This window comes from Nomia melanderi, chromosome 5 (assembly GCF_051020985.1).
Source record: "Nomia melanderi isolate GNS246 chromosome 5, iyNomMela1, whole genome shotgun sequence".
NCBI classification, from domain to species: Eukaryota; Metazoa; Arthropoda; class Insecta; order Hymenoptera; family Halictidae; genus Nomia; species Nomia melanderi.
In genome coordinates, this window is record NC_135003.1 from 13,657,778 (window position 1) to 13,685,344 (window position 27,567).

At 36.4% G+C, this 27,567-nt stretch overlaps 2 protein-coding genes and 2 long non-coding RNA genes across 11 annotated transcripts in view; 2 read left to right on the plus strand and 2 right to left on the minus strand.

The window, feature by feature from the left end:
* The first annotated feature begins 224 nt into the window (after positions 1-224).
* Positions 225-22,087, plus strand: LOC116424025 (actin-binding Rho-activating protein). Of its 3 annotated transcripts, XM_031969918.2 has the most exons (5): positions 16,376-16,396; positions 19,231-19,284; positions 19,795-19,925; positions 20,834-21,083; positions 21,703-22,087. In XM_031969918.2, the coding sequence occupies exons 1-5, from the start codon at positions 16,388-16,390 to the stop codon at positions 21,808-21,810; spliced, it is 552 nt and encodes a 183-aa protein (XP_031825778.1). In that variant the 5' UTR covers positions 16,376-16,387; the 3' UTR covers positions 21,811-22,087. The 3 variants fall into 3 exon arrangements, with proteins under 3 accessions (XP_031825787.1, XP_031825795.1, XP_031825778.1); XM_031969927.2 differs by lacking the exons at positions 16,376-16,396; positions 19,231-19,284 and adding an exon at positions 225-390; XM_031969935.2 differs by lacking the exons at positions 16,376-16,396; positions 19,231-19,284 and adding an exon at positions 15,988-16,200.
* LOC116424037 (uncharacterized) lies at positions 945-4,177 on the minus strand. 5 transcript variants are annotated; one of them, XR_004234372.2, is made up of 4 exons: positions 4,163-4,177; positions 2,814-3,205; positions 1,888-2,051; positions 945-1,088 (listed from the first exon to the last, which is right to left on the minus strand). It is a non-coding gene; the product is annotated as an uncharacterized LOC116424037 (long non-coding RNA). The 5 variants fall into 5 exon arrangements; XR_012998644.1 differs by having other exon boundaries at positions 4,150-4,164; XR_012998642.1 differs by lacking the exon at positions 4,163-4,177 and adding an exon at positions 4,010-4,024.
* A 323-nt stretch (positions 22,088-22,410) lies between the features above and the next one.
* LOC116424041 (uncharacterized) lies at positions 22,411-26,916 on the plus strand. The gene is made up of 2 exons (XR_012998645.1): positions 22,411-22,511; positions 22,959-26,916. It is a non-coding gene; the product is annotated as an uncharacterized LOC116424041 (long non-coding RNA).
* Positions 24,027-27,567, minus strand: part of SERCA (ATPase sarcoplasmic/endoplasmic reticulum Ca2+ transporting SERCA) — a 68,487-nt gene continuing 64,946 nt past the window's right edge. The window contains exon 14 of one of the 2 annotated variants that reach the window (XM_031972059.2): positions 24,027-26,849. In XM_031972059.2, the coding sequence (XP_031827919.1) occupies positions 26,818-26,849 (32 nt within the window). In that variant the 3' untranslated portion in view covers positions 24,027-26,817. Of the gene's footprint in view, positions 27,478-27,567 lie in introns of both variants that reach the window. The other variant, XM_031972068.2, reaches the window with a different exon arrangement.

Sequence of the window (27,567 nt, forward strand, 5' to 3'; positions counted from 1 at the left end):
TGCAATAGATTTCTGTTATTCGTGTAATTTACAGTACCCAGAATTACTATATTCAATTAATGCGTTCAGTCGACCATAAAACGTGTCTTCTTCACTATTGATTTTCCTCTCGGGCATGTTAGAACGAACCGTGCGCGCTAACTCGAATTTTCGTACCAACATGTCGACGAAATCACGTGTTTCCTTTACCAGAAATAGAATAACACAGTGATCTGAAAGGCACTTTAAGCGAGATCAGTGTTCACTGTGAAAACTGGCCAACCTTTCGAATTAGAAATCATTTTTCTATCCTCAATCCTACGCGACCGTCATCGACTCGTTTTTCTCGGCAATTATCGATCGATCATCGGACACAAGATGGACCGCTGTTATACCGACTCCGAGGAGGAGGTCAGTGCCAGCTTTAGAATATATTCTCGCGTCGATCATTTGGAACGTCATTCGCTGCAGCCATGATACCACGGATAAAGAGCATGTCAATAATCAAATCGTTCCTTGCGTCGGATTCTTGATTAACTCGAATATGACCTGTACACGTTGTTTATTTCATCGAATCTATTAATACGTTGACCACGGTCATCGATGAAAGCTTCAAAATTACAAGAAAATAATTATAATTTACAGATAGTCAAATAAATCTGTCCAGTAGCGTAAATTAATAGCGTAACGTAAGAATTGTGATGCCAAATAATTAGTAATTCATTTTTACTTTTCATAGGTAGAACATTGATATGATATGAACTTCAAAATTACAAGAAAATAATTATAACTTATGAGATAGTCAAATAAATCTGTTCGGTAGCGTAAATAACAATATAGCGTAACGTAAGAATTGTGATACCAAATAATTAATAATTCATTTTTATTTTCCATAGGAAGAACATTAGTGATATATAATACCACGTTAACCTGTCGAAACCAATGTAAATTCTTGTACCACAGTATGATTCAAACATCTTTAATGTCATTATAATATTTACATTTATTATGAGTTTCATCCTCTTCGTTGTCTTTATGGCTCCCTTTACTATGTCATAAATAACTATAACATTCTTGTAAGGTTAACCAACATTTGTCTTACATCCCAACTGAAAAAGAAGTGTTCTTTAGTAACGTGATTAACTACTAAACTTTATCAATGTTAAATAGTAAACTTCATTATTTAACCCTTGCAAGTAGCCATTTTTATCTATAAAATGGATTTTCATTGTATTATTTTATACATTCGACTTTATGCCTACTATTAATGTATCAAAATTACATTTATGCATAGTCAAATGAATAAATTAACACATTGCGTACTGGTAACGAGAAATCTCGTTTTCATATAAAGACACTTAGCTATGCAACTTCGCTAATTACCATTGAAGAAAATATAAAATTTCGAATTGATTATCTATTTAAAATATATTACATAACAATATGACATCTGAGTTTCTCTATGTAAGTTGACCTCAGTAAAAATTGCCATCCGCACAATTCAGTTTTCTGAAAATTAGCCAATAAATAAGTACGTGTTGATAAATAAAAAAATATCGGTATGTAAAGGTTGAAACACTAACTTCTTAACCCTTTGCACTCGAGAGGTGACTCTCACTCACCACTTGATTTCACACAGTAAAACTATAAAATTTGATATTTAATATTATATTTCCTATAATGCATCATTTTGAGAAATATTCAAATAAAATAGCTTCGATTTTATCTCATCAGAAAATGTTGAAATATTTCTAGTGAAAAACTTCCCACTGCAAAGAGTTAATAAAATATGATGACGACACGTATACGCAGAATTACGTGGAAAAATGACGAACATTGAAACTAATGCATTTGGCATTTTTCTGAACTTATATATGAAAGTTTGGAAGGTGAAGAGAGTATAGATACCCTTTACGATGCGTCATAGTCCATTGTTCGCTCGAGTGACTAACTCAGGGGTAGCGAACGATGATTCGTCATCTTCATCTTTTCCAAAATGTTTTAATTATTATATTCACTTCATGGTCGTGGACGATGAGTGACCTCGCCAGTGAGCTCGAATATTTCTTAACCTGAAAAAATATTTCAGTTAGAATAAATATCTTAATTATGGCAATGCATTCATGGTCGAATTATTAATCATGAAATGAAGAGTAATTATTTTCAAACATCTTACCTGCGATGTTAGGATATATTAAATCAGTCTAGTACTAAATAATTATTAAATAGTTACTAAATAATTTCAAAGCACATCTGGTAGGACATAATGTTTAGATTAAAAATGTAATTCGCATAACGTATGTATAACTTTCAATTTTTCCGAACCCTTTATCAACGTTTCAGTTTATTTCAACTCGCAATTGGCAATTTTGAAAAATACATATTCATATTTGCTAGTACTAAAGCTATCAGCTGAAATTGATCCATTTTAGAATTTTTAGTTTGCAAGTATTTAAATGACAGTTTTGATAAAAACTTAGAAACAAGTGTCACTCCAATTACTCGATAGTTTCTGAATATTATCACTTCAATATTAATAAATACAACATATAACAACATAAAATTATATATAACAAATACCATTATTATTCTAATATTATTTCATTCTTTTAATATTAACCCTTTGCACTCAAGAGGTCTCTGCTCTGCAATAAAACTATAAAATTCGATAATATTAAACCGTAATAAAACATCAACGTACCAAATATTAAGCTAAAACAGCTTCGCTCTTCAATTTACTAATTTCTTAAGTTAACCTCAAAAAGTATCATCTGCATCTACTTATAAAACGTGAAATATTTCCAACAAAATATTTCCAACATTTAAATACTTACATCCGAAACGGTTTCCCGCTAATTCGTCGGAACGGATGCATATTCCAACGTGACGAAGAGGACGCCATCTTGGTAGAGATCTCTCGAATTCCTGATCGGATCCATGACCTATATCCCGTTCGATTTACGCCTCCGTGTTCCGTGGAACGGTGTATTTGTTTATTTCCCGGGACGGATATCCGCGAGGCGACCTCGGCGTCGGTCGAAAATGATTTGCCACGTGAACGTTCGCCGATTCGCCGTTCCGCGGAAGCCGGAGTCGTGACGCGGACCAACGGGAATAGCGTCCGCGGGCTCGAAATAACCGTCGCCGGAGCGCTGCGATTTCCGTGTATATCACGCCCGTCGCGACGATGGATTGTCTGCCTTTCAGTCGAGCTTCAACATTAAACCTACCGAGCAGTTAAATTGACATTTTGAAATTTCTCTATGGAAACTCCAAGTATCTGTTGAGATTTCAATCGATTTACAATTCAGTTTGATGCTGAAACTGTTTCTTGAATGATTTCTCAGAGAAATATTTATTATATTAATAATGGCAAAGGAGAGAGTAGGTTTGGGTAATTTTGACTCGTCTGGTAGTTTTAGTGAAACTATCCTATGTTATCGGTTATTATTCCGTAAATATGAAAGTGAGACAATCTAAATAAACTTCAATATACTTTATTTATTAATGAATTGGAATGAAACTTTGGATGTATCTTTTATGTAACTTTGAATATGTTGCTTTTAAAGTAATCTATGTTGACCAGTTTTAACCAGTTAACTATGGAATTTCGTTGGAAAAACCTCTGGTTCTGCGTGCAGTAAAATTGAAAAATGGAGCGTGTACTCGTCGAACGCAGGACGAATGCACGTAGAGTATATTTTAATGAAAGATCGAAGCGAAACAAAGAAGAATTACATGCTTATGTGGAAAACTATACCTCTCCATAATTGCAACCTTGAATGTTGAGTGTTGCAATTATCCAATGTTCACACTGTAGATGCACATGCTGAAGCCTCAAATCAGATTCTAACTTTTCAACTTATCGATAGTCTGCCAACTCTACCTTTACACTATACTTCTCCATAATTGCAACCTTGAGTGTTGAATATTGCAATTATCCAATGTTCACACTGTACATGCAAGTGCTAAAGCCGTAAAAGAAACTGTACTTTTTCAACTTATCGATAGTTTACCAACTCTAACTTACACTATACTTCTCCATAATTGCAACCTTGAGTGTTCAGTGTTGAGTGTTGCAATCATCCAATGTTCACATAGTAAATGCACATGCTAAAGCCTCAGACGAGATTCTAACTTTTCAACTTATCGATAGTCTGCAAACTCTACCTCTACACTATACCTCTCCATAATTGCAACCTTGAGTGTCGAGTGTTGCAATTATCCAATGTTCACATTGTAGACGTACATGCTGAAGAGCCGCAGATGAGACGCGCCCGTTTCGAAACTCGGATTTCTCGATGCACGAGATTTGCACGTGGGCCGCGTGTGAACATGCGATTTAGCGGTTACGAACGCCGCGAAAAATCTCGCGCGATTCACGAACGCCAGGAAAAGCTTGGGAAGAACGCGGGAACAACGGGTTGCAACATTAGTGTCAACGACACGCGACCGACATTCGACCATCCGAACACGAAACACTTTCCTCGGTTGGTGGTCCGACCAAACGATTTGGCAGTTGCCAGTGAATTAGTCACGGAACGGTATTTGCGTGCAGCATTCCGTTTCCTCTTTCCTGGACGCCGGCCACTTGCTTTGAAATAAGAGAGTGCGTTGCGTTTTCCCTTTCCTTCGGCGTTCCGTCGGGTCGATGCGAGTTTTCACCGGTTTTTCGTCGGATGGGAGTGAACAGTTTTTAACTGTTCGCTGGTTGAAGTTAACACATTGCGCACCGGTAACGAGAAATCTTGTTTTTGTAAAGACACTTAGCTATGCGACTTCGCTAATTACCACAGCACTGAGAAAAATATAAAATTTATTTCAAATTGATTATGTTTAAAATATATTGCATAACAATATGATATCTGAGTTTTTCTATGTATAGTGATATAAGTTTAGTTAATAATTTCAGTTTTCTGGAAATTAGCCGGTACGCAATGTGTTAACGCGTTGAATGCCATGGGGGTCATCGGTGACTCACAACGAAATTGAATTATTATAGTTTACTTAGTTAAACTATGATTATTCGAAAAGAATTGTGTATTGTAAATAATGGTATCTAATGCTCTTAAATTGTATTAAATCAAATCATGAATGAAATTAACAGTAAACATAATATTTAATAGAATAAACCCCTCTTAAATAATAATAAACCAAATTATGAACAAAATTAACAGTAAAGAAAATATTTGATAGAACAAATCTTCCTTAAATTCTGTCAAATCAAATTATGAATAAAAGTAACATTAATAAAGTTATCTCATTGTCAAACGAAGAAAAAGCAACGATTGCTAACATGAAACTGATGTCGCGCCAGCCGTCGAGAAAAAGAATTGTTCCCAAAATTCCACGGAATTTCACGACGGTCGAAATTGTAGCTGGAGAGGCTTCGCTTGTCAGTCATCGTGAGTATTGTGACATTTAGTATTACGAGGCCGGCCGCGCCGAAGATATTCCAAGCATGAGCACAAAAAGAGGTCAACGGACACTCGGAAGGACTCAATTTCTTTATCCGTGACCTTGGTTAGGCGCCAGCGCTCACCCCTGTCAAGCGGGAGCACATAATTTCCTTTAATATTCGCGCGGCGGACGGTCGAATCGTCGGCGCGATAAAATCACAAGGGAACTTCGATTCTAAACAACACTCGGGAATGCGTTCCTCGTTGGAATTCCTGTTCTCCAACTTTGGAATTTAACGCAGACGGGGAGGTTATTTTCGACGGACCTCGATCAATTTCTCGCGTTCAATGACTCCGCGATCATTCATTTAACCCTATCGCGACGATGCTATTCGAGGATGTGAAACATCGTGGTAAAGAAAACGAATGGATTTTAGAATTTTGTGAATGGTATTAACGATTTTATAAAGATGAAATACAATAGAACCTTTAAGAATTATAGAACTTATTAATTAACATGCGTTATTAAATGATATTGCGAGGATTATTTTTCGAACATAACCTCTTGTTCTATGGTGTCTTGCAGCTGTATTCGACGAAATTAATTTATCATTAACAATCCATTAGTAAAAGAAGAGAATTTGATACTTAATTTATATCTACGTTCATTTTACAAACAATACAAACACAGTATTACAAGAGGTTAACTTTCACTTCGGCAGCCGCCATTTTGAAACCTTCCAAACACTTCTTGCAGCTGTACTCGACGAAATTAATTTATTATCAACAATCCATTAGTAAAAGAAAAGAATTTGATACTTAATTTATATCTACGTTCATTTTAAAAACAATACAAACGCAATATTCAATCTATATCAAAGAAAAAGTAGTTTATAGCACAAGAAGTTAACGTCGGCAACCGCCCAAAGGGTTAACATATTTTTAAACATCAATCAAACCGAGATTTGTAACTTGCGAAAAAGAACAAGGAATTCGATTTTGTCATTTTAGTTCGGATCTGTGTTACACATATCTAAAATGTTACATTAACCCTTCGCGAACGAAGATTCTTCGAAATATACAAAATATTCAGATGAAGCTAAATTATATATCAATTACTTAAATGATAAGAAAAACAGAAACTACGTGCTCTGTTGGTGTTTGAGTAATCAAATTATTTGTTAACTTAATCCTCGAAACATGAAAACTTCATCTCGCCGAAATGTGGACATTCGTTCGCAAAGGGTTAATGTACGATTAGCAATTAAACGGTAGACCAAAAATCCCGCATTGTCGCGGGGCCGGCGCGCAACGTGTTAACATTCTTTTTTCGTTCCGGACAACGCTCGCCGGCGAGGATTTTATTTATAATGCTTGGTTCCTCGCGCGACGAAGGAATTCAGCCGCGCCGCGCCGTTATAGTTTTCAGTTATTTCGCCATTCCCGTTTCCCGGCGGGGTACCGCCAGCGGGAAGACGATCTAAATCGTGGCCCGGTGTCATCTCGCAAGTTTTATGAGTCGAATCCGCCGCGGTTATGTAATTCCGTTGACGCGGATTCGCCTAATTACTTCGAGATCCCGCGGCGAGTGCCAACGGCTGTCGAATCGCTGCGCAGTTCGTAATCATCGGGAGCCGACCGGTAACGCATTGCTTGCCGGAAATGAGAAGTCTCGCTTTTTTATGGGAATCTTTGTCTTAGTAGCTTTGCTGACAACTAGATTGTTGAAGGAAATATTCAGTTTTATTAGAAATGATTGTTTGAAGATTATTTGAAAATTATTTGAAAGTTTATGGAATGATAAGGTATTTGGAGATTTTTCGTAAAATCCGGAAATAAGAAATCTGATTTTTATAGAAATCTCTACCTTAGTAGCTTTGCTAACTACTAGATTGTTGAAAGAAATATTCAGTTTTATTAGAAATGATTATTTGAAAATTTATGGAATGATAAGGTATTTGGAGATTTTGCGTATAGTTGACAATCACCAGCCTCGCATTCCAATTGCGTGCGGAAACGAAAAATTTGATTTTTATAGAAATCTTTGCCTTAGTAGCTTTGCTAACTACTAGATTATTGAAGAAAATATTCAGTTTTATTAAGACTGATTTAATTTTAAATTTATCAAATAATAAGATGCTTGAATACTTTATATGTAGTGACGCAAGTTCATCTGATTGCAAATCACCAGCCTCGAATTCCAATTTTAATAATTATTTTCTAATAATTAACCGGTACGCAATGCGGTAACACTAGGTTTACCGAACGTTTATATTCTCTTTCTGTCACTCGAAGTGGCTTTCATCCATGCATCTCATAATTTCATTTATAAGACCATTGTGTATAATTGTGTAATATTTCTTAAGTTGTTTTTTAACACTAGGTTTACCGAACAAGTCAATTTCACCGATTTCAAACTTGATGAAAGAAATTACAGAAACTGTTTATATTATTTGTTTGCCACTGGTACTATTTTTTATCCAAACATCTCATAATTTCATTTATAAGATCATTGTGTACAATTATGTCGTCTCTTACGTCGTTCTTTCAAAGAAAACGTGATCTATTCATAAGTAAACCTAGTGAACACTATTTCTACCGAAAGTGTCAAAAAACTAAACTTCCAACTTAAAATTCTATCCTCACTTGAATCAATCATTCCTTAATTGAATTTTGGACATTCCCTGTAGTTAAGTTAACAATCATCATTGCAAAAGTCGGAAATTCAATTCAGCATGTACGACTATACTTAGAAAATAATTATAACTGAAAATCTCAGGTATCCCTCAGCGTCTTCGGTGGAAATAGTCTTAAGAGGATCTCCGTCTCGCCTCTAATTAGTCAAACCGATACGTCTTCTTTCCGGCGGGGATTATGATTAGCACGATTTATTCAGCGCTCCGAAATGCAACGTAATTTTAGACCCGCCGAGCCGGTTAAACCGAGTTACACGCTAGAATACGTGATTTTGGCGCTGACTCCGCGCGCGCTCGCGCGCGCGAGACTTCTCAGGAATATCGTCCTGTGGAAAGTTCTATCATTTTGTAACAGACGTCTGTTAGCCGTTCGAGCCATTTCGAGCTAGCGAGATCTTTAGGGAACGAGTTCGCGTTGGAATTGCCGAGCAATTAGTGCGAATTGTTTGCAGTTCTCCTGATGGAAGTTGGAACAATTTCCTTGAGATTCGGAGGGGTTTCCGGTCTTTCTTCTGATACACTGGTGTTCACAAGTTCTAGATCGGTTTTAGTATTGAATTCATGTTACAACTATATGACACTGTCATTAACACTAACGCTACTGAGAAATTAAAAGAACTGTGTGAAATTTCTATAGAAACTCGAAGAACGCATCAATTGAGAGTTTAACTTGCTCTATGATTTCTTTCCTAATTGCGGTTAAAGATGTTTTATTGTATAATTCTATATCGGTTTTGGTATTGAGACCATGTTACAACTATATGACACTGTCATTAACACTAACACTACTGAGAAATTAAAAGAACTTTGTGAAATTTCTATAGAAACTCGAAGAATGCATCAATTGAATTTTTCATTTTATCATGCTGCGTTCAATCAAATGACTAAAAGTTGCCTCTCGAATGCAAACAATTAATAACTCTTGCTTCGTATTTTCGCTATAGAAAGGATAAGTGATAAAACGTTGAACTTACAATTCATTTAACAAAGAATTCCAAAAGCTTACAAAATTTAAACGCATTCCTCCGTTCGTAAAAAATTCCAGTGTTTTCATGAACAGAAGTATTCGCTGTATAAACGATTCCACTACTTTACGTGTTTCGGAAATCTTCAGTCTCACGTGTTTACCAAGTCGAAATACTCGGGCACTCGAATATTTCCTCGAATTGAAGAACTGAGGAAATGTTATCATTTGAATGCACCGAAGATGAAGCTGAAATAAAATAACAAAGTGCATATAACATGCAGTTGAATTTATGAAGTTAGAAATTGTAAAAATTACTTTGTACCAATGTCAGCAAGAGAAAACGACAATAAAATAATTCGATGAATATTTTATGCATATAACATGCAGTCGATGAATATTTTAATCGAATAAAAACGAAAATGTTTTTCGGTGCGATTGATTCGATTTCCGAGCAATGCACACGAAAATGACGAGAGACGTTCCCAAAGGAGAGCTTTCAGAATATATTACCATTTTATTGTTGTTCCCACGAGGCGATCCATCATAACGCGCGCGATGCGACTGCAATTTATTGTGCAGTGCAACAGAAGGCTAGTCTAGTCTTGGGAAGAATTTCTGCGCATAATTGTTGAGAAATTTATTAGCACCGTTTCGGCGTTCAGAAGGACGCGTGTCGGTTTCATTCAAACGAAACGGAACGTCGCACGAGCCTGAGCTCCCGTGGCTCCTGGAATTATTTATATCTCGCACGTGCTCAGGCCCTGATTCGACGTGTTACGTTAGGTTCACAGACGGCGCTCCGAACTGTTTCGTTGCGTACGTCTTTATGCCTTGTCTTTTTTGTCACGCTCTTTGAGAAAGAACGGACTGCTTGATGAGTCTATTCTGACGAAACCTGTTCCATTACTGTTGTTACTTTTGTTCGTAATACGATCAAAATGGATCGATTGCGAATTATACTAGTTGTAAAGGAATACGAAAATTATAAGCTTGAATTTTATATCTTTGTTTTAATACTGAAACTGGATTTCTTCTTTTTGCAAATTTAAAGGGGTAACAGATCATATTTGCTCGTAATTCGATCAAAATAGATTGATTGCGAATTATATTAGTTGTAAAAGAAAATGAAAATTGTAAGCTTGAATTTTGTATCTTTGTTTTAATACTGAAGCTAAATTTCTTCTTTTTGCAAATTTAAAAGGGTAACAGATCATATTTGCTCGTAATTCGATCAAAATAGATTAATTGTAAATTATACTAGTTGTAAAAGAAAACGAAATCTATAATGAATTTTGTATCTTTGTTTTAATACTGAAGCTAGATTTCTTCTTTTTGCAATCTTTAAAAGGATAACAGATGTTTCTTTAAGAAATGATTAAGGATTGAACACTAATTAATATAGATGATTTATTATTATCATTACTTCACCCTTTGAGGACGAAAATTATTTAAAGTATACGAAACTTAACCCTTTGCACTTAGAAGTTTCTCACTAGAAATATTTAACTCTTTTTAAGGAGGCGAAGACGATATTTTTTACCTAACGTATTGTTAGGTTAATTATTAGTCGCAATGAAAATAATGTGTGTCGAGTAGTTTTATGAAATTGGGCATTACTAATTTTTTGGATAAAATCGAAGCGTGAAATCAATGTTGCATGCTAATCGCGTCACTTGAGTCTACTTGAATAGGATTTTAAGTGGTAGTGTCTGTTATAAGTCAGACACATTCCTCTGTTCAATCGTGTAACAGTGTTGTCGATGAAGATTTGTGGGAAAGGTTACTTGGAAACAATTTTATGCTTGGCACTGCAACATTAGAATGGTTAATGTTGTAATAAAATATACTTTCATTTTAACTTTCGTTTCCTTAGTTGATATTTATTGCTTTTTTTCTACTTTGGGAGAGTTTCAAGATTGAAGTATTCATTGGAATAATAAGAAAGTTACGGATTCCTCATTCAAAGTGAAAGTTTATTGACATAGTTATTAGTTCAATTGTCAATTTGTCGATTAATTTCTATTAATTTTATCAATGTTTGATATTATTTACTTTGAATCTATTATGTAATTACGTGAATTAGGTACGTAATATGTACTAACTTTAAAGAATTGGTAATTACTTTTAAGTAAATGTAATATTTAACACAAGTTTGTAATGGAATTTTTGATTTCTTACTAATTAATTAAGGTTTGATGGTTTTTTAAATGAAATATGCATGTGGGGGTACTTGATTTGCGAAAGAGTGAATTTGATTTGCAAAATGGTGAATTTCATTCACAGAAGGTAAATCTGATTCGCAAAAGGTGAATCTCATCCACAAAAGTGTGAATTTGACATTCAAAAAGATGAATTCCATTCCTAAAAAGATAAATTTCATTCACAAAAGGGTAAATTTGAATTTCACCCACAAAAGGGTGAATTTGACATACAAAAGGTAAATCTAATTCAAAAAAGGATAAATTTGACATTCAAAAAGAGGAACTTCATTCCCAAAAAGATAAATTTCATTCACAAAAGGCTAAGTTTGACATTGAAAAGGACGAATTTGCTAAGCAAAACCCACATAACCAACCTACACCCGTAAACCTGACAAAACCCGAACCGTCTATCCGAACGTAAATAAACAGAGTATCGGTCGTAGCATCGTGTCAAGGTATACACAGAGCACGAATTCCAAATAACCTTTTCTCGGGCATTCTTCTTATAGCGCGAACCAAATGGCCGCGCGCGTTCCAAATGGCCAGCCTGCTCGGGGTCGGTCCGTGAAACCGTAAAAGGAGCAGCATCCCCCGCCGTTGGATGATCGTTGGTACCGGAAACGCGGAATTAGATCCGTTTTTGCGTCGTCGGCCGCGCGTTCATCAATGAACGGCTACGTCAGCGGCCGCCGCCGCCGCCGCGATGCCCTCGACTATAATAGTAAACCCGAATTCCACCGTGGCATACTCACAGCAGTCGTTCGCGGAGCGTCGCATGTAAATTTACCTGCGATGCGTCAGAATCCTCTGCTTTCCGACGGGGTTCCTCGCTACGTACGTAGCTACGCGCACAAATAATTTCAGGGCTGATTCATTACGCAGACAACGAGTAGCACCGGCTTAATGGGCGCTACAGGTTGTCTCAGAAAGATGTTTCGAATGATTTTAACCCTTAGTTTTACGTTTTCTTTCACAATTGAGCTCGATGAGACTACTTTGTTGTTAATAATTTAGTAGAAACGGAGAAAAATTTTGTTTATTCTGTATCCACGTGTAGTTTAACCCTTTGCGGACGAAGATTCTTTGAAATATAGAAGACCTTGAGTAGATAAAGCTGAACTATATATCAAATGCCTAATTAATATCAAAAAAGGAAACCACGCGATGATTTCTGGCTGTTCGAGTAACTAAATCATTCGTCTGCAACTTAGTCTTTCAAATATGAAATGTCGACAGTCGTCTGCAAAGGGTTAAAGGTTATAGATTGATAATAGATAAGTAATGTTTGATTTGTATGAAGAATAAACGAATAACATTTAGATTTGTCGAATACGAGTGAAAATTTTCATCGTGGGTTTGAATTTTTTATATAATAATATTATATATTTTTATATAAAAATATTTCAAATAATATTATGTATGCAATATGTATAATATATATTTATTTCATCATAATTACATGATATTATTCACAAATATATTTTTAAGGCAAACACATCACAAATACAAATATGTTCTCAACACTAATATCAGTGTAGTTGCATTTATAGAGGACGTCACACGATGCCTGCCGTTTGCCCCCCAACAAGATTAATTCTCGCCGCACTAATTATCCGGCAGACATTTTCTAAATCGGCCCGGTCCACGTGACGATTGCATGGTAATTTAGGAAGTTATAACGTCCGCCGCGTTGCCAGAGAGACAACGGAACGAGTGCAGTCACTTTCCGCTCCTAATCTCCCAAATTAACCAGACTAAGAACACTCTATCGCTGACAGAATATCGATATACGAGCTAGATCGAGTTAGGGTTCACATAAATCAGACCGTTCGTAATTCGTTCGTTTCACGCGAATAGAAGACATTCCGACGATCCCTGCTTCGACATATTTAACGCGTTCGCTAGCAACGTTTATTTCGGTGACGATCTCCTCAATTAAATTTTCTTCGATCCAATAAATTTTCGAAAGTATTAGAAAAATGAAATCGAAACGAGTCATTGAGTTCCTAAATATAATTTATAATAACATTATCTATAGGATTAATTTCATTTTCATTCCGTAAAGAAAAATGAAACTGAAACGAGTCATTTAGTTCCTAAATATAATATAATAATTTATAATAACATTATCTATAGGATTAATTTCATTTTCATTATCTAAATAAAAATAAAATTGAAACGAGTCATTGAGTTCCTAAATATAATCTCATAATTTATAACTTATAATAACAATATCCATAGGATTAATTTCATTTGAATTTGAACGTGTTGAACGACAATCTTTCGACCACGAGCATTTACGCGCCAAACGGAAGCTTCGAAGATTTGGCAGACGCGAGGCGCCATGTTGGTAGCAGCGTAGTTCTTCGAGACTCGGTGCTTCAGTCACAAATTCTGTCTGTGAAACCAATCCGAGGGACATTGTTTGTAATGCTTGTCTCGCAATTTACTTGCACTTACGAAATCGTATTCTATATGAAAAATTCTAGTTCTTAGAGGTACTCAGAAGAGTTCGGTTTCCTTGGTAGCAATGAATAGAAGTCTCAATTAGTGTTTCACTGGTTCAATGAATGAAATTGGCATTAGCAGCGAGTTGCGTTCATTCCGTTGCTATCGAATGGAATAGAAGTATTTTAGGAAGATGTTCTGTGAATTATTTTATGAAGAGGTTTTCTTTGTTAAACTGTCAGATGACTGATTTTAAAATTTGATTGACAATTCCGAATTATTTTATGAAGAGGTTTTGTTAAAATGTCAGATGACTAGTTTTAAAATTTGATTGACAATTCTGAGTTTTTTTTCGTCCGTTTGACTTTTATATCAATTTCTATATTGTTTAAATATAGAGAATATTTTCAATTTTCCTTTTCTTTTGTTTCTGTTTCCACAATTATTTATATTTATTTTGTAGCCAGTTATTTGACTGGTTAGGATAGGAATAAGTTTAAACAAAGTATAAATTAATGTTACAAAGAGTAATTACATTGGAATGTTAATGGTATCAGGAATGTTACTAACAGAATGCACCGATATTTTTACAACCAATACTCTTGCATTAAGCCACGATTAGATTAAGTCGTGATATCGCTTAAGAAAATACAATTGCAATAATAAAACGTGATTATTTAGTTAAAACGTGAGACATAGATTCATGGAAACGATCATAGCAATACTTATTGTTAGATAAGCTTATATACTATTACTATTACACTATTTTCACTGAAATAGTTAATTCTCGCTTACTCGACGGTTATTTTGAAGAAATTAATCACGTTTATCGAGCCGTTGGAGGAATTCATTATTATGGCCATGTGCAACAGCTGGAATTTCATCGAAATCTTAGTACTTAAATTTAGCCAGGAATGCGAGCAAAGATTCCTTCGTATTGGTTTAAACCAAGTTCCAATCGGGCTCTTGCGTATTTCCTCTTCAAGATGAACATCGCATATTTGTTTCACGGACGAAAAGCAGCTGACCGCTGGATACGACGCTGTTGTATTTTAATTAGACTGTAATCTTCATTTTTATTTTTATACGAGCGAATGTGTGGCTCTTAGAACTGGGTGAAACGTTCGTGGCACTTCCATATTTGTTGAATTTACTATAGTCGCGATATTGCTGTATTAGTCTAATCTAATCTGTGATTATCGAGTTGTAAAAATTGTTTATCAAATGGTAGCTTACGATTCAATTAAGTGATATGGAATAAGAGAGGTAAAACTGGAATGTTGAATATTTCCTGTAGTTCGAATATTGTAACTATATTATTTTTGTGCGAGTTTATATTTAGAAAATTTAGAAAATAAGCTTTTCCATAGGTAATAAATTCTTACTGAATAATTACTGAAGAATTGAAGCAATATATTGATGAAGATTGTAGTTATTTTTAGCAGATAACTTTTAGAATGCAAAGAGTTAAATCGTATTATTGCACAATCAAGAAAACGACTAATTTATGAATAGTTACGAATATATTTTTAAATACATCTCATAGAAGAAAAATATTATTTTCATTAAATACTCATCGTTCTCATTGAAAACTAAACCCATTAAAATCCTCAATTATTTCCATATAATCAAAAGACCACGACAAACTGACAAATTACAAACACATTTACAAAGTCTTCATTAAAAACTAAACTCCTTCAAATCCTCAATTATTACCAAATAATAAAAAGGCCACGACAAACCGACTAATTACAAACACATTTACCAAGACACCTCATCCAAGCAAACGATTATTTTAAACCAGCCACTCATCTTCATTAAAAACTAAACCGACTCAACCCCTCGATTATTACCAAACAATCAAAAGACCACGTCAAACCGACTAATTTTAACCCAACCACTCATCATCTCCATTGAAAACTAAGCTCACTGAAACCTATTATTACGACCGAATAACCCACGAAACTACTCGGAACGATCGAATGAATCCGTAACAGGTTTCGCCCGAGAGTTTTCTCGTGTAAACAAACAACAGATGCGTTAGAAACGCTCGCTGAAAGAGCGGCACCGAAGTGGCTCATGAATGAATACGACAGTGACCGAGGCATGCGATGAGGACAGAATCGAAGATTCATCATTTCCGGTGCGCGGGCCCGATGCCGCCTGGCAGCCAATCAAAAGCACCGAATTCGCGCGGAATTGGCTCGTAAATGCGGCAAATATTTCGGCTGGTGGTGAGCCGGCCCTCCGGAAATTCTTGGTGGGAGCTTTTCGACGTCGATCCCGACTTATAAAAAGGTGCTCGGCGTCGCGACGCTGTATTCGACGGACGCGAGTCGTCAAGATATTATAGAAACCACGATATCGCGAGAAAACCGCGGTACTTCGGCGACTCCACATCCGATTCCCCCTCGTTGATTCCTTTTTTGCACAGTATTATTGGAACTTAAGCCGTTCCGACCTCACTTTCGAATAATTCGCGGTGTGATATAATGTCTTCAGTGATGTATGTGAGTATACAACGAACACAATGTGTGCATGACTCGTTTGGAGTAACGTTGTCGGAGTGCGCGCCGGGTGCTGGACGTTTCACGTTGATCTCGCTCGTTGTCTGATCATATGCATTCTCATTTCACTGGATCTCATGGCTCTGTTAGGTTGCTGTTGTTGGATTCTTTTAGTGCTTGATTCTTTTAGATGATGGTGGTAGTATTGTATTTTGTATTTTACTTTTGTTTATTCTTGTGATTTTTGTAGTTGTTGGAGCTATGTTGTCTTTTTTTATTAGATTGATTGATTATTGGAGTCTATAGATTATTATATATTTTTGTCAGTTTCCTTTTGAATATTTCCTGAATTATTATATATTAGTTGAATTTTGTGTTTCCTGATGTATGGTGATTTTGGTATTTTCATTTTAACTGGTTTTTTTCGGTTTAATTGTAGAATTATGGGATTGAAATGGGTTTGGACTTTAAATGTTCCTTTGGGTTTGGTTAATTAAATTCATGGGTTTTGTTTTTTAAGGACTCTCTTAGTTTGTTAAATATATAAGTTTGTTGTTTATCGTGTGAATAGTTAGACTTTTTATATGAACAATGCAGCTGTAAATACATTTTATGCAGAACATGAATACAATTGAATATACTTGTAATTACGTTTGTAATTGTGCTTTGAAAATATTGATTATATTCCTCAATTAAAAATGTTTCTAAAAAAACGAATGTCTAAAAAATGTTTATCATGCGAGTATTTTCTTCAATTTTTAATGATGCAATGATACACTTCGATAAGATCGATAATTTCTTTGATAACAACTAATGTTTGTTAACACAGAGAAATCAGTGATAGCACTAGCAAGCACAGCTTCGATACGCGTTGCAGCATTCCGACAATAAAAATGTATTTATAATTGAAAAATGTGATATACCTTTAACTAAGTGTTTTCCACTTGCTATATCTGCACACACACACGTGTCACATTCTAAGTCAGTCCATCTGTCATATACATTTATTTATGTAACAAAGCCTTTTCACTTCCTGCGTATAAATAAATAAAAGCAGATACACGTTAATACGTAATAAGACTTCTTTCACAATGATTGTCTTTTACCATCAAAATTAATATATCTACATGCAACACTCTCAAACTACAAAAATATCTTAAGTGTGCACAACAATTTAAAGAACACTCCAAATTTAAATTAATTAAACATTCGTGAACAATTCTTTTCCGTGGAATTCTTTCATTTGATCAATCAGTTAAAGAGAGAACTGTTTAATTACTAATTTACTAGTTGTTTTATTTCTTAAATACCACTCTACTATTCATATACTAATTACTAATTTTTATATTCCCTACATACCACTTTATTATTTATACTTGCACACACATAATTATAAAAATTAGTAATTAACACGTTACCAGCGTCTTCTCAATTACATTTTCTTCAATCCAATAAATCTTCTAAACAAAATATTTAGAAACTCCAACTGAAACGAGTCATTGAGTTCCTAAATATAATATCATAATTTATAATTTATAATAACTTTATCCATAGGATTAATTTAATTTTCATTGTCTAAAGAAAAATGAAACTGAAACGAGTCATTGAGTTCCTAAATATAATTTAGTTTATCATTTCTCATAACCATAGGAAAATATCCATAGGATTAATTTCATTTTCATTATCTAACGAAAAATGAAACTGAAACGAGTCATTGAGTTCATAAATATAACGTCATTTACCATTTCTAATATCCATAGGATTAATTCCATGTTCATTCTATAAGATACAAGATCACCATCACAATTATATGACGCTAGTAGCGAACGTGTCAAAGACTAACAGAATATTAGAATATAAATAGAATATAAATAATAAATAAATATAAATATAACGAAAAGAGTAATATAACAAAACTGAAAGCTAAAAAGGAACAAAGAAGAAGTGTCAATAATTTCCATACCTTCCAATACACATTATCCGCATATTTGGCATTCAGCGATGACGCGTGCGGAAAACAGATTTTCTTGGTAGGACGATGCTTTGGTTCTATGGACACGCGGCAGTAATAGCGGGTGAAAATTTGTCAGAATGCCATCGAGCTGTCTTTTATGGTCAGGGCCGGTTAAATGGTCCAGGCTGGCTGTGCTCCAACATTCCGGGCTGATTAGGCACACCGTGACACTGACGTCGTGGAGACTGTGCCCCCTTCTAACGTCCGGGCCAAAATATTTGAAAAATTGCACTCGGAAAAGAAGAATAAACTTTTCACCCGGAATTAAGTGAATTCCTCCCGAACGCTGAAAACAATCCGAAAATACAATTCGTAAATTTTATCGTGTGCTTATATATACCATTACGTAAACGTAATGCGAAAATACTAGGAAAGTTTTTCATTTATTTTTAACTTGTCGAAATTTACGGGTGAGGAAGTTGGATTTCAAAGTTCTTTCTATTTCGCTTATTTAATGGTAATAAAGAAATGCGAGATTATTTTGTTAGTATGTTTCGAATGTTTGTGATTGGTATTTGATTGGGTGTTCCTGATTTTGTTGGAATGAAGGGGAATTGTTGTTACCATGGTTTAAAGTATGGAATTGGTGATTAGGTATTTTAATTGTTATTGTGTGAGCTGTTTGGTAGTTGAACTGTTGTTGCCAGTAAGATCTAATTAGAATGTAGAGCAATTTATATGATTCGACAAATTTATCTTGAATGAGTGATTCGTTAAACGAGGTCTGAAAGTTATAAAAAATACTCGAAAAAGACAGATTAAAATATATATAATAACGAATAAAAATTATAATTAATATCTACGAAAAGGAAAATATTGAACAATTTCGAAAAATTTAAATAGAGCATCTTAATAAGTTTCTCAACGTTAATTCCACGGTTCTAAATGCTGCATACGTGGATGGAGCGCGTTGCTTGATGACATTCGAGGATTAGAAACCCTATTGCTGCCTCTGACGCTTTTGATACTATATAGAACGATGCTAGTGTTAGTTCAACGACGGGTTGTTCCTTTCACAGACGAATTCTGCGTGTCTCACTACAAACCAGTGTTTCAAAGAAGTGACTAGCGTAGTAAGCGTAGAATGAAAATTATATTATGAATAATATAAATTACAAACACGATTGAAATATTCAGTAGTGCGAAGTGAGAGTTTTATTTATTTATTGCCAACAATAGATGATTATTAACTTTTTAATAAACATACTGATTATTTTGATAAAAGGAAATGTTTAAGTGGAATAAAAGTTATATAACTATTACAGTAATAGTGCTAACTCTGAGAGCTTTTATTAATATATATTGTGTATAGTTATTGAAAATATAGATGATAACATGTCTAAATTAGAAAATTCTCACATCTGTACTTCTATGCCTTGTTCCAAGTAACAAGTTAAATTTGAATAAGAGAAATAATGTATTGTAATTTTTAAGTGTTAATTAATGATAAATATTATTTATTATATTTATTATTAATTAAATAATATTTTAGTGTTGAAGAATGTTTATTTTACTATCGTTTATTGATAGATAACAGAATAGGAATACTGTTATACAATGAAATATATTTGTTTATGTTCTAGGAATCCCTAAGTGACAAGGTAGCGATGTTCAATCAGTATGCCAGCCAGCATATGGATAAACAAAATAAGAATCCGTTTACATCCGGACTGAACCTCGAGAAACGTAAATTTACGAAAGAAGAGTATGGCAGGTAAATGTTCTTTATGAAAATTGAAGATAATGATAATTCGTCTAAGAGTATCGAATTATGTTCTCACACACTAAATCGATTTGTAAAGTTAAATTTACATTAAAAGATTCATTTCGTTCCACGATTATTGAAATAAATAGTAATAAAGCAAATGTGAAACACGAAGAACGACAGTGACAGATATTTTTCAACTGAAATTCCTGAGAATAATGAATTGTTAACGAGAACCACGAATTATACGATAATTCTTAATAAACAACCAACACCGGACATAGAAGAATATAGAAACAATAAGATTAATAATTCATTAATCCGATAATTCAGTCGAGATAAATGGAATGAAGTGATACAACGAAATTAAGACTAATCGAGATTAATTATCCACGAATTCGATAACTTAGACGAGATAAATGAAATGAAGTAATGCGAAATTAATATTAATCGGGATTAATAATTCATTAATTCGATAGTTCAGTCGAGATAAATGAAATGAAGTAATACGAGATTAATATTAATCGAGATTAATAATTCATTAATTCGATAGTTCAGCCGAGATAAATGAAATGAATTATTGATATCTTAAAAGCATTGAATACTCGAAATGATCTTGAAAGTAAATAGTTTCACTTGAATACTATAATGAATGTCCGAAGAAATCGATAATAATCAATTATTACAATTTTTATAGCGATTGCATATTAATCGTATTAAATGCTCGGTGGTTCCAGTGTTAATCGAGATTAATAATTCATTGATTCGATAACTCAGACGAGATAAATGAAACGAAGTAATACGAGATTAATATTAATCGAGATTAATAATTCATTAATTCGATAACTCGGTCGAGATAAACAAAATGAAGTGACGCAACAAGAGATTCAATTGACAGGAATATTTCGTAATTTCAGACCACAAGCCGGCTCCTTGACGGACATCCGCGGTCGCAAAGCGACTGCGCACATTCTCAAAGAAGTGCTCGAACTCTGCGAGATCATTTACCAAGAGGGCACACCGTGTCGGGACCAACCTGACATCATCGCGATCACGTTCGGCGATCTGTTCAACATTTACACCCACATCAGTGACAAATGCGTCGGTCTTCTATTGAGGGCCAGGAAACAGAAACTCGTTGACTTCGAAGGAGAATGTCTTTTCCAGGTAAGTCTATTATTCACTAGATGAACAAACGAATATTAAAACTGTTAAATAATGACAGTAAAAAAATGAAATCTTCAGTCTGGTTGAAACTTCGGTTAACCCTTTACGATACGATTAAATCATGAAGCATCGTGCATGACGGAAGCATATTATTTTTATTAAAACAAGTTTCATTTTATGATGCATACATTTTGTTAATTAACACGTTGACCGCCGTGAGAATCTAGAGCTCGTATTATTATAACAAAGGCAAATGGTGTTAGATTTTTATTTATTATCGGTATTACTTTAAAATTATTAATAATTTATTAGTTATTAATGGTTTGGTATCATAGTTTATACTATTATTTAGCTACCTATGTAAATAAATAAAATAATGATATATAAAAAATATTTTGATGCGGCGTCGGTTTTCTTTTTGTAATTGTTTTCAAGTAATTTGGACGCTTCGAATATTCATTAAAAGAATATTAATTAAAAGTGACGTCGCAAGGTACTACGAAATAATATGCTAATTTATTATCGATTGGAAACTATTCTCGTCATTTTATATAAGGGGTTAATCCTTTAGGCACCGGATACAAATTTGTTTTTATTAATAAAAACTTGTTCGTTGCAGAGGCGAGACGACCACGTGCCAATATTCCTGCTGAAACCCATCGCTGAAATTCGTCAGACGTTCAACCAAAGATTAAAGGAGATGGCAAAGGAAACACCGATCAGTTAACACTTACACCGCCGCTTCGCCATCTTTTCCATCGTTCAAATAATCTTCGACACGTTGTTGTTTCACCTCTATTGTCCTATATTAATTAACAGTACGAGCGTAAGAGCAACGCGAATGACCATTATATAGTATGTAATTTGTATCTGAGATTCGGGAATGTGTGGGGCGAATGAGTGTGAGCTTCTGAGAGCGTGTTGTCATAGACCGATGTAAGAAATTGAATACAGAAAATGTGATATTCTATAGGAGATTAGAAATAAAAAGGGCTTTTCTAGAACTCGTTGGTGTTTTTCTGAGTAAGCTACTAACGAACTTGGCGACAGTCTAATTTAGTTAACCCCTTGCGTCACGTGGCGTAGATTTTGAACAGAGCATGAACATTGTTCGACTATTTTGAATTCAAATGAAATATTATTCTTCTGTTATCAATTATTATAACTTAGAGCAGAGATTGATATAGAATATGCTTCTAATTCTGTTCTTTTTTGATACATTATTTATAACAAAGTAGTCGTATCGATTATAATCGAGGAATACATCGTAGGGCAAGAGGTTAAATTAAAAATTCACATAATCTGAATATATAAAAAGTTTTTAATATAACTGATTCTTTCGTTTTTAATCTTTCAATTTTAATTTTAATTAGCACACACAATGTGCAAAGTATATTATTCTATAAGTTAAAATTATTTAAACAATGGGTAATCGGTGGACATTTATTATTCGTCTTGTTTTATTATCATGATATGTAGTGCTATTTATTAATCTGCCAAAAACTTACCCTTACAGTCCACTATTCTACGAAGTATCTAACAATTCACATTCTGTATTTCGGGATTTTAATCAAAATTATATTTTCTTCATAAAAACAAGCAATAATAGACAAAGTAGTTACATACGGAATTATAGAAAAAGTAACATAATTACAGAGTCCCTTGATGCTTTTAATTTCTCTCAAATGCTTTCAGAATCTCTTAACCTTCTATCACTATCCATACTCTATAAGGAACAACTATAGACTTAAAATATTTTTCACTTTTATTTCCTATGTAGATAATATTTACAAAGTGGCTAACATTATTTCCAACTGTTCAAAGCGTACATAGAAAGACATATAAATTATTAATCTATCTATTATTCTATTGCAGCGCAAATAAACCATCCGAAACAGAAGAGGTACGACGTTTTCCGCCCATAAAAAAACCACGGTAATATTATCAAATATTAATTTGCGAAATTTCGACACGATCGAATACACGAGAAAAGTGAAATCAATGATCGGGTTGGTTCCATCACTATCAAACCTTTATTCGTACAGAGCTGTTGGCGTACAGAACATTAAAAATAACGCAAGGTTTGCCGCTGCCACCGAAGAAACTAACGATACTTGTTCTTCGACGCTTCACCTCGAATTATGGACGATTCGAGCGAGAACGATTGGAGCGTTCGCACAGCCATTTAATTTCAAATGGAAAAACAATAAAACGATACACGAGAGAACAACATACACTACTTAGATAAACTCTGACGAGAGAACTGGCTGCTGGCAGGTATTCCGGCGGCCGACAAAATGGCGGGCGGCCATTCCGCCGCGCGGTACGAGTTCACCTATACAAAACTAGGAAAATACCTCGGGTTGTCTTTCGGTAAGAGGATCGTCGTGGTTAACGATGTGCTTAGCTTACTGTTTAACGTGAAAATTGACAAGTAAAACGCGCGGCCGACCGTTCCCTCGAATTTAGTTCGACGATCGGCACGCGCGCGACGCGTTCTCCTTCGACGATCGTAAACTACGTGTAAGTCTCTAGTTACTGTCTAGAAGAAACGATCTTATTTGTAATCCGATAACGAGAAAAGACGACGACGAGACATGGAGAGGAAAGATAAGAGAAAAAGGGAGAGATAAGAAGAAGAAGAAGAAGAAAAAAAGGAGAAGTAGAAAAAGTATTCATCGCGAACAACAGAGGGGCTCGTAACAAAACCGATATCCGGCGTGAAGAAGCTTCCGACTCTCGGGAGAAATGAAGAGATAGTGAGTTTCGATCGTTTGGTAAATCAGCATCGTGTGTCTTTTACATTTCGATTTATTTAAAACGTACGAAGGAGCTTTCTATTGTCTTTCTGGTACAGGAACATCGTTAAATCGAGTCGCTAAACTCTAATCGCTTCGAGCGGGTTCGTCTCCGCGGGGAAACAAAAAAAAAAAGTGGGGAGTATATGAAAAATAAAACAGATCAAATGTATTCTTTATCTTACATTTATAATTACTGAACAACATGTGCTTGTCAATAATTCTCTTCTTCGTTGCTGCGATTCACGTCACTGAAGTTCGCGTACGATCCATCAGGCACGACGAACGATCGTGCTCGTAGAGTCACTGAAACGTTAACAATCGTAACGCGCGGCATGGATTATCCTCGAAGATCGAACTCGACTTCCGACGTTCCCCGGCAAGGATTCTTTTCGTTACGAACACCTCGGTTGAGAGATTCGGCCAGTCGCATTTTCCGTTTGTACTGTTTACCCGCGAAAGAGCAAGAGATTCACGACTGAACGTACGAAGAAAAAAGAAAAAGAAATCAGAACGAAGGAAGGAAGAAACGGCGGTTGATCGTTTCCGTGAAACGGGACGCGAGACGTGAATTGACCAGCGCGCTGCGTTCGAAATGACGATAATTCATCTCGGTACACCAGACGTGCGCGTTATTCGATTGAAATGACCGTTTCGAGCGTTTGAATCGTCTCGTCTCTTCTCTGGTCTCTCTCTCTCTCTCTCTCTCTCTCTCTCTCTCTCTCTCTCTCTCTCTCACTCACTCTAGATCTCTAGTCTTCCTTTTGTACTCGGTAGCTATCCTTGGAGGCGATTCTCGAAATAATCTCTGACACGTTGATGTTAAGTTCAATTCTTAAATAGAACATCATTCAGGAATAATACATCGCTAGTTGCTTTACAAAATAAGTAAGAAAACATTTGAAATCTTCCTTTCATCTTTTCTCTGAAACAACGTTCCGCCCAGGTCTGGCTAGCACGGCTTCCTTCATCAGTCTTGACGAAGAGTCAGAGGAAGTAGCTCGCGAAGGGATCATCAACGTCGTCGAGTTTCTCTCCCTATGTAACAATCAGAAAGTCTTCAGGCGGCTAAATCCACCCGTGCGCTGCTAGGAGGGTACAATCGGCGATAAAAGAGAAAAATAAAGGGGTTGGAGGGCGGGGGTTCGAAGCAAATACCGTTGGAACAAAACTAGAATCCAGGCAATTCAAATCCTTCTCGCTTGAGGTCCGGTCTCGAAGGATCGTGGCCGCGTCACACGGTCGCCCTCTCTGGCCCTCGTCGACGCGACGCGTCCGGTCTGTGCGCTTTCTTCACGAAAAATATATGTGTATGTATATGTATATATATATACATATTTTTAATGTCTCTTAAAATATATATATATATAATAGTCATTTGTTTACTCTTTAAATATCGCGCGTGTTACGTATTTTATGTACAATGGTTAAATCTTCATCGATATCTCCAGTGGCGTAAGTTTCGAGGTGGGGTCGCGGGAGAAGGCTTCTGCGGCCGCCATATTCCGTTCCTCTCGTGCTCAACGCGAAGCGGGGATTCGTGGACACACTGTGTGGTACTCGCAGAAGCCTCCGTGAAAGTTACGTCACCGATCAGAATACAGTTTCTTTTATTTCATCCTAAAAGTGTACCACTCGATCCAACTGGCAAAGGGAGTAAACGCTTCCTCGTTCCACTGCTTCCCGCTTCACTCCCGCAGTTCGCTCTCGTCTTCCGTCAAACGTCGACGCGTGGCTGTCCCCCGTTCACGCCGGGCCTCCGCTTTACAACGTGCGTCCGTCGTGTGTGCTCGCAAACTACGCACTCCGCGCTTTCCCATTTCGTTTCGTTCGGTTCGCGTCCATCTTGAACTCGAGAAACGCCGCCGTCTAAAATTACCGATCGTCCGGTTCGACAGAGGGAGGTGAAGGCTGTCCCGACTACCCGAACCGACTGCATCGAACACGGCCTTCGCGGGGATCTAAAACGGAGTGGCTTCAACAGCATTCGAGAGTTTCAACGTCCCGATGCTCGTCGGGAAGCGATCGAGACCCTGACGGAAGGATCTGGTCAAGGTAAGCTGTGGCAAGCGACGAGTCCCTCGTGCGAGTCGACCGTTACCGAAGAAGCAATTCGTTTCGTTAGAGGCTGAGACAGGTTAAGTCCCGAGGCGAAGAGACAGCGGAGAGAAAGAGAAAGATAGAGAGAATCAGGAGTAGATTCGAATGAGCACACTAGGTACTAAGAAAACGGAAGTTCAGCGTCAAGACGCTTGACGAGGGGCGGCGAGGCTCGTAGCTTCGACGTAGCTTCGATGCAGCTTCGATCCTCATGGCCGGGGTAAGGGGGAAAGAAAGCGCAACCGTTGCGTTAGATCGGTTCTAGGCGTCTAGCACGGTTATGGGGGTCTAAGGGCGGTAGCGATTACTTCTGTCGTTCGTGGCTGCCGCGACAACGGACGAAGAAAGAAAGAACCGTCGCGGTTAGCACACACCGAGGAACGCTAAAGATGAAGAGTTCTCAAAAGCTGTGGGTGGTCTGTTTTCATTACGTTTGTTTGTTTTTTTTTTCCAATCCCGTCTTTAATTCGCTCTCTCTCGTAACCGACAACACGATAGACTACACAATAATAAATAGAGGTTCTGTTCTGTTGCGGTGGTTCGATTATTAAACGAAAGCAGCAGTGGGCGGTGCACAGCGCGTTGCCAGCGGGAAGGGGGACCTATGATCTCCCTTTTGCAGACGACGCCGACTAAACGTTACATATCGAGAGTGTTGCTATTTCTTTTTTTTTTTTTGTTTGCCGTGTTGTTATCGCAGCGCTCGCGCCGATCGCGCAGCCGCGCGAGTCAAGTCCCGCTTGTTCGTCTGTCTTTTTGGGCTGAGCTTGTGTGTGTTTTTTTTAGGTTTTTGTGCTTGGCAGAGGAACTGTTGCCCGCGGCACAGTAAGACAAGCCTAGGCCCACTTGTCGACGACCGTTTCGTTTACTGCAACATAACACAGATACAGCCATTAGTGGTACTGCCGGTGTGGAACTACACTGCGGGCGAAACAGCAAGCCGCTCCGATTAGACGCATTATCTCTGTGGCTGTCTGACCTCCCTCTAAATTCTCACGCGGTTACGATCAGACACCGGGTCGTCCTCGTTTTGTAATTTGTTATCTCATCGCACGAAATTGTCCTTCTTGTTTTCTTCTACTCTGTTTAACATCCCCCAGAACTACCCTTCGTGAGGCGACACAATAGATCCACGATGAAAAAAATGTACGACGTGTGTTTTGTGTGTGTATCATCCCCCGGACTATTGAATTCGTTCTTCTATTATTATTAACGTGACTTTTTTGTTTCGGCTTTTCGTTTCGCCTGTCCCGATGCGTGTGAGTAATACGTGTGTAATGTGTGTTCAACCGAGTGTCAAATAGTATTCTCTGTGACTCTGTTTTTGGTTTTTTGGATTTTTTGTTTTTTTTCTGTCGTTTGATCCCATCGAGCAGCTTGTTGCGGGTTGTTGCGGGTGGGTGTTAAGTGCCTTTGACGATTTCTCGTGTCCGGACAGGTGTCGATTCGTCCTACGTGTCCCGATCTTTATTTCGGCGGCGTCACTGGTGGTGCCACTGTAAGCATATCATCGAATTTCCATTATTCACCGGGGTGCCGGCCAGCGAAGCCCTGGATAACAGAACTCACGACGGAACGTTAACAAC

What these genes read in the sequence shown, in the direction of transcription:
- LOC116424025 (XM_031969918.2), top strand. An exon ending in TCAAAGAAGTGACTAGCGTA is followed by an intron (nt 19,285 to 19,794) that starts GTAAGCGTAGAA and finishes TTTATGTTCTAG; the next exon opens with GAATCCCTAAGTGACAAGGT. An exon ending in AAGGAGAATGTCTTTTCCAG is followed by an intron (nt 21,084 to 21,702) that starts GTAAGTCTATTA and finishes TGTTCGTTGCAG; the next exon opens with AGGCGAGACGACCACGTGCC.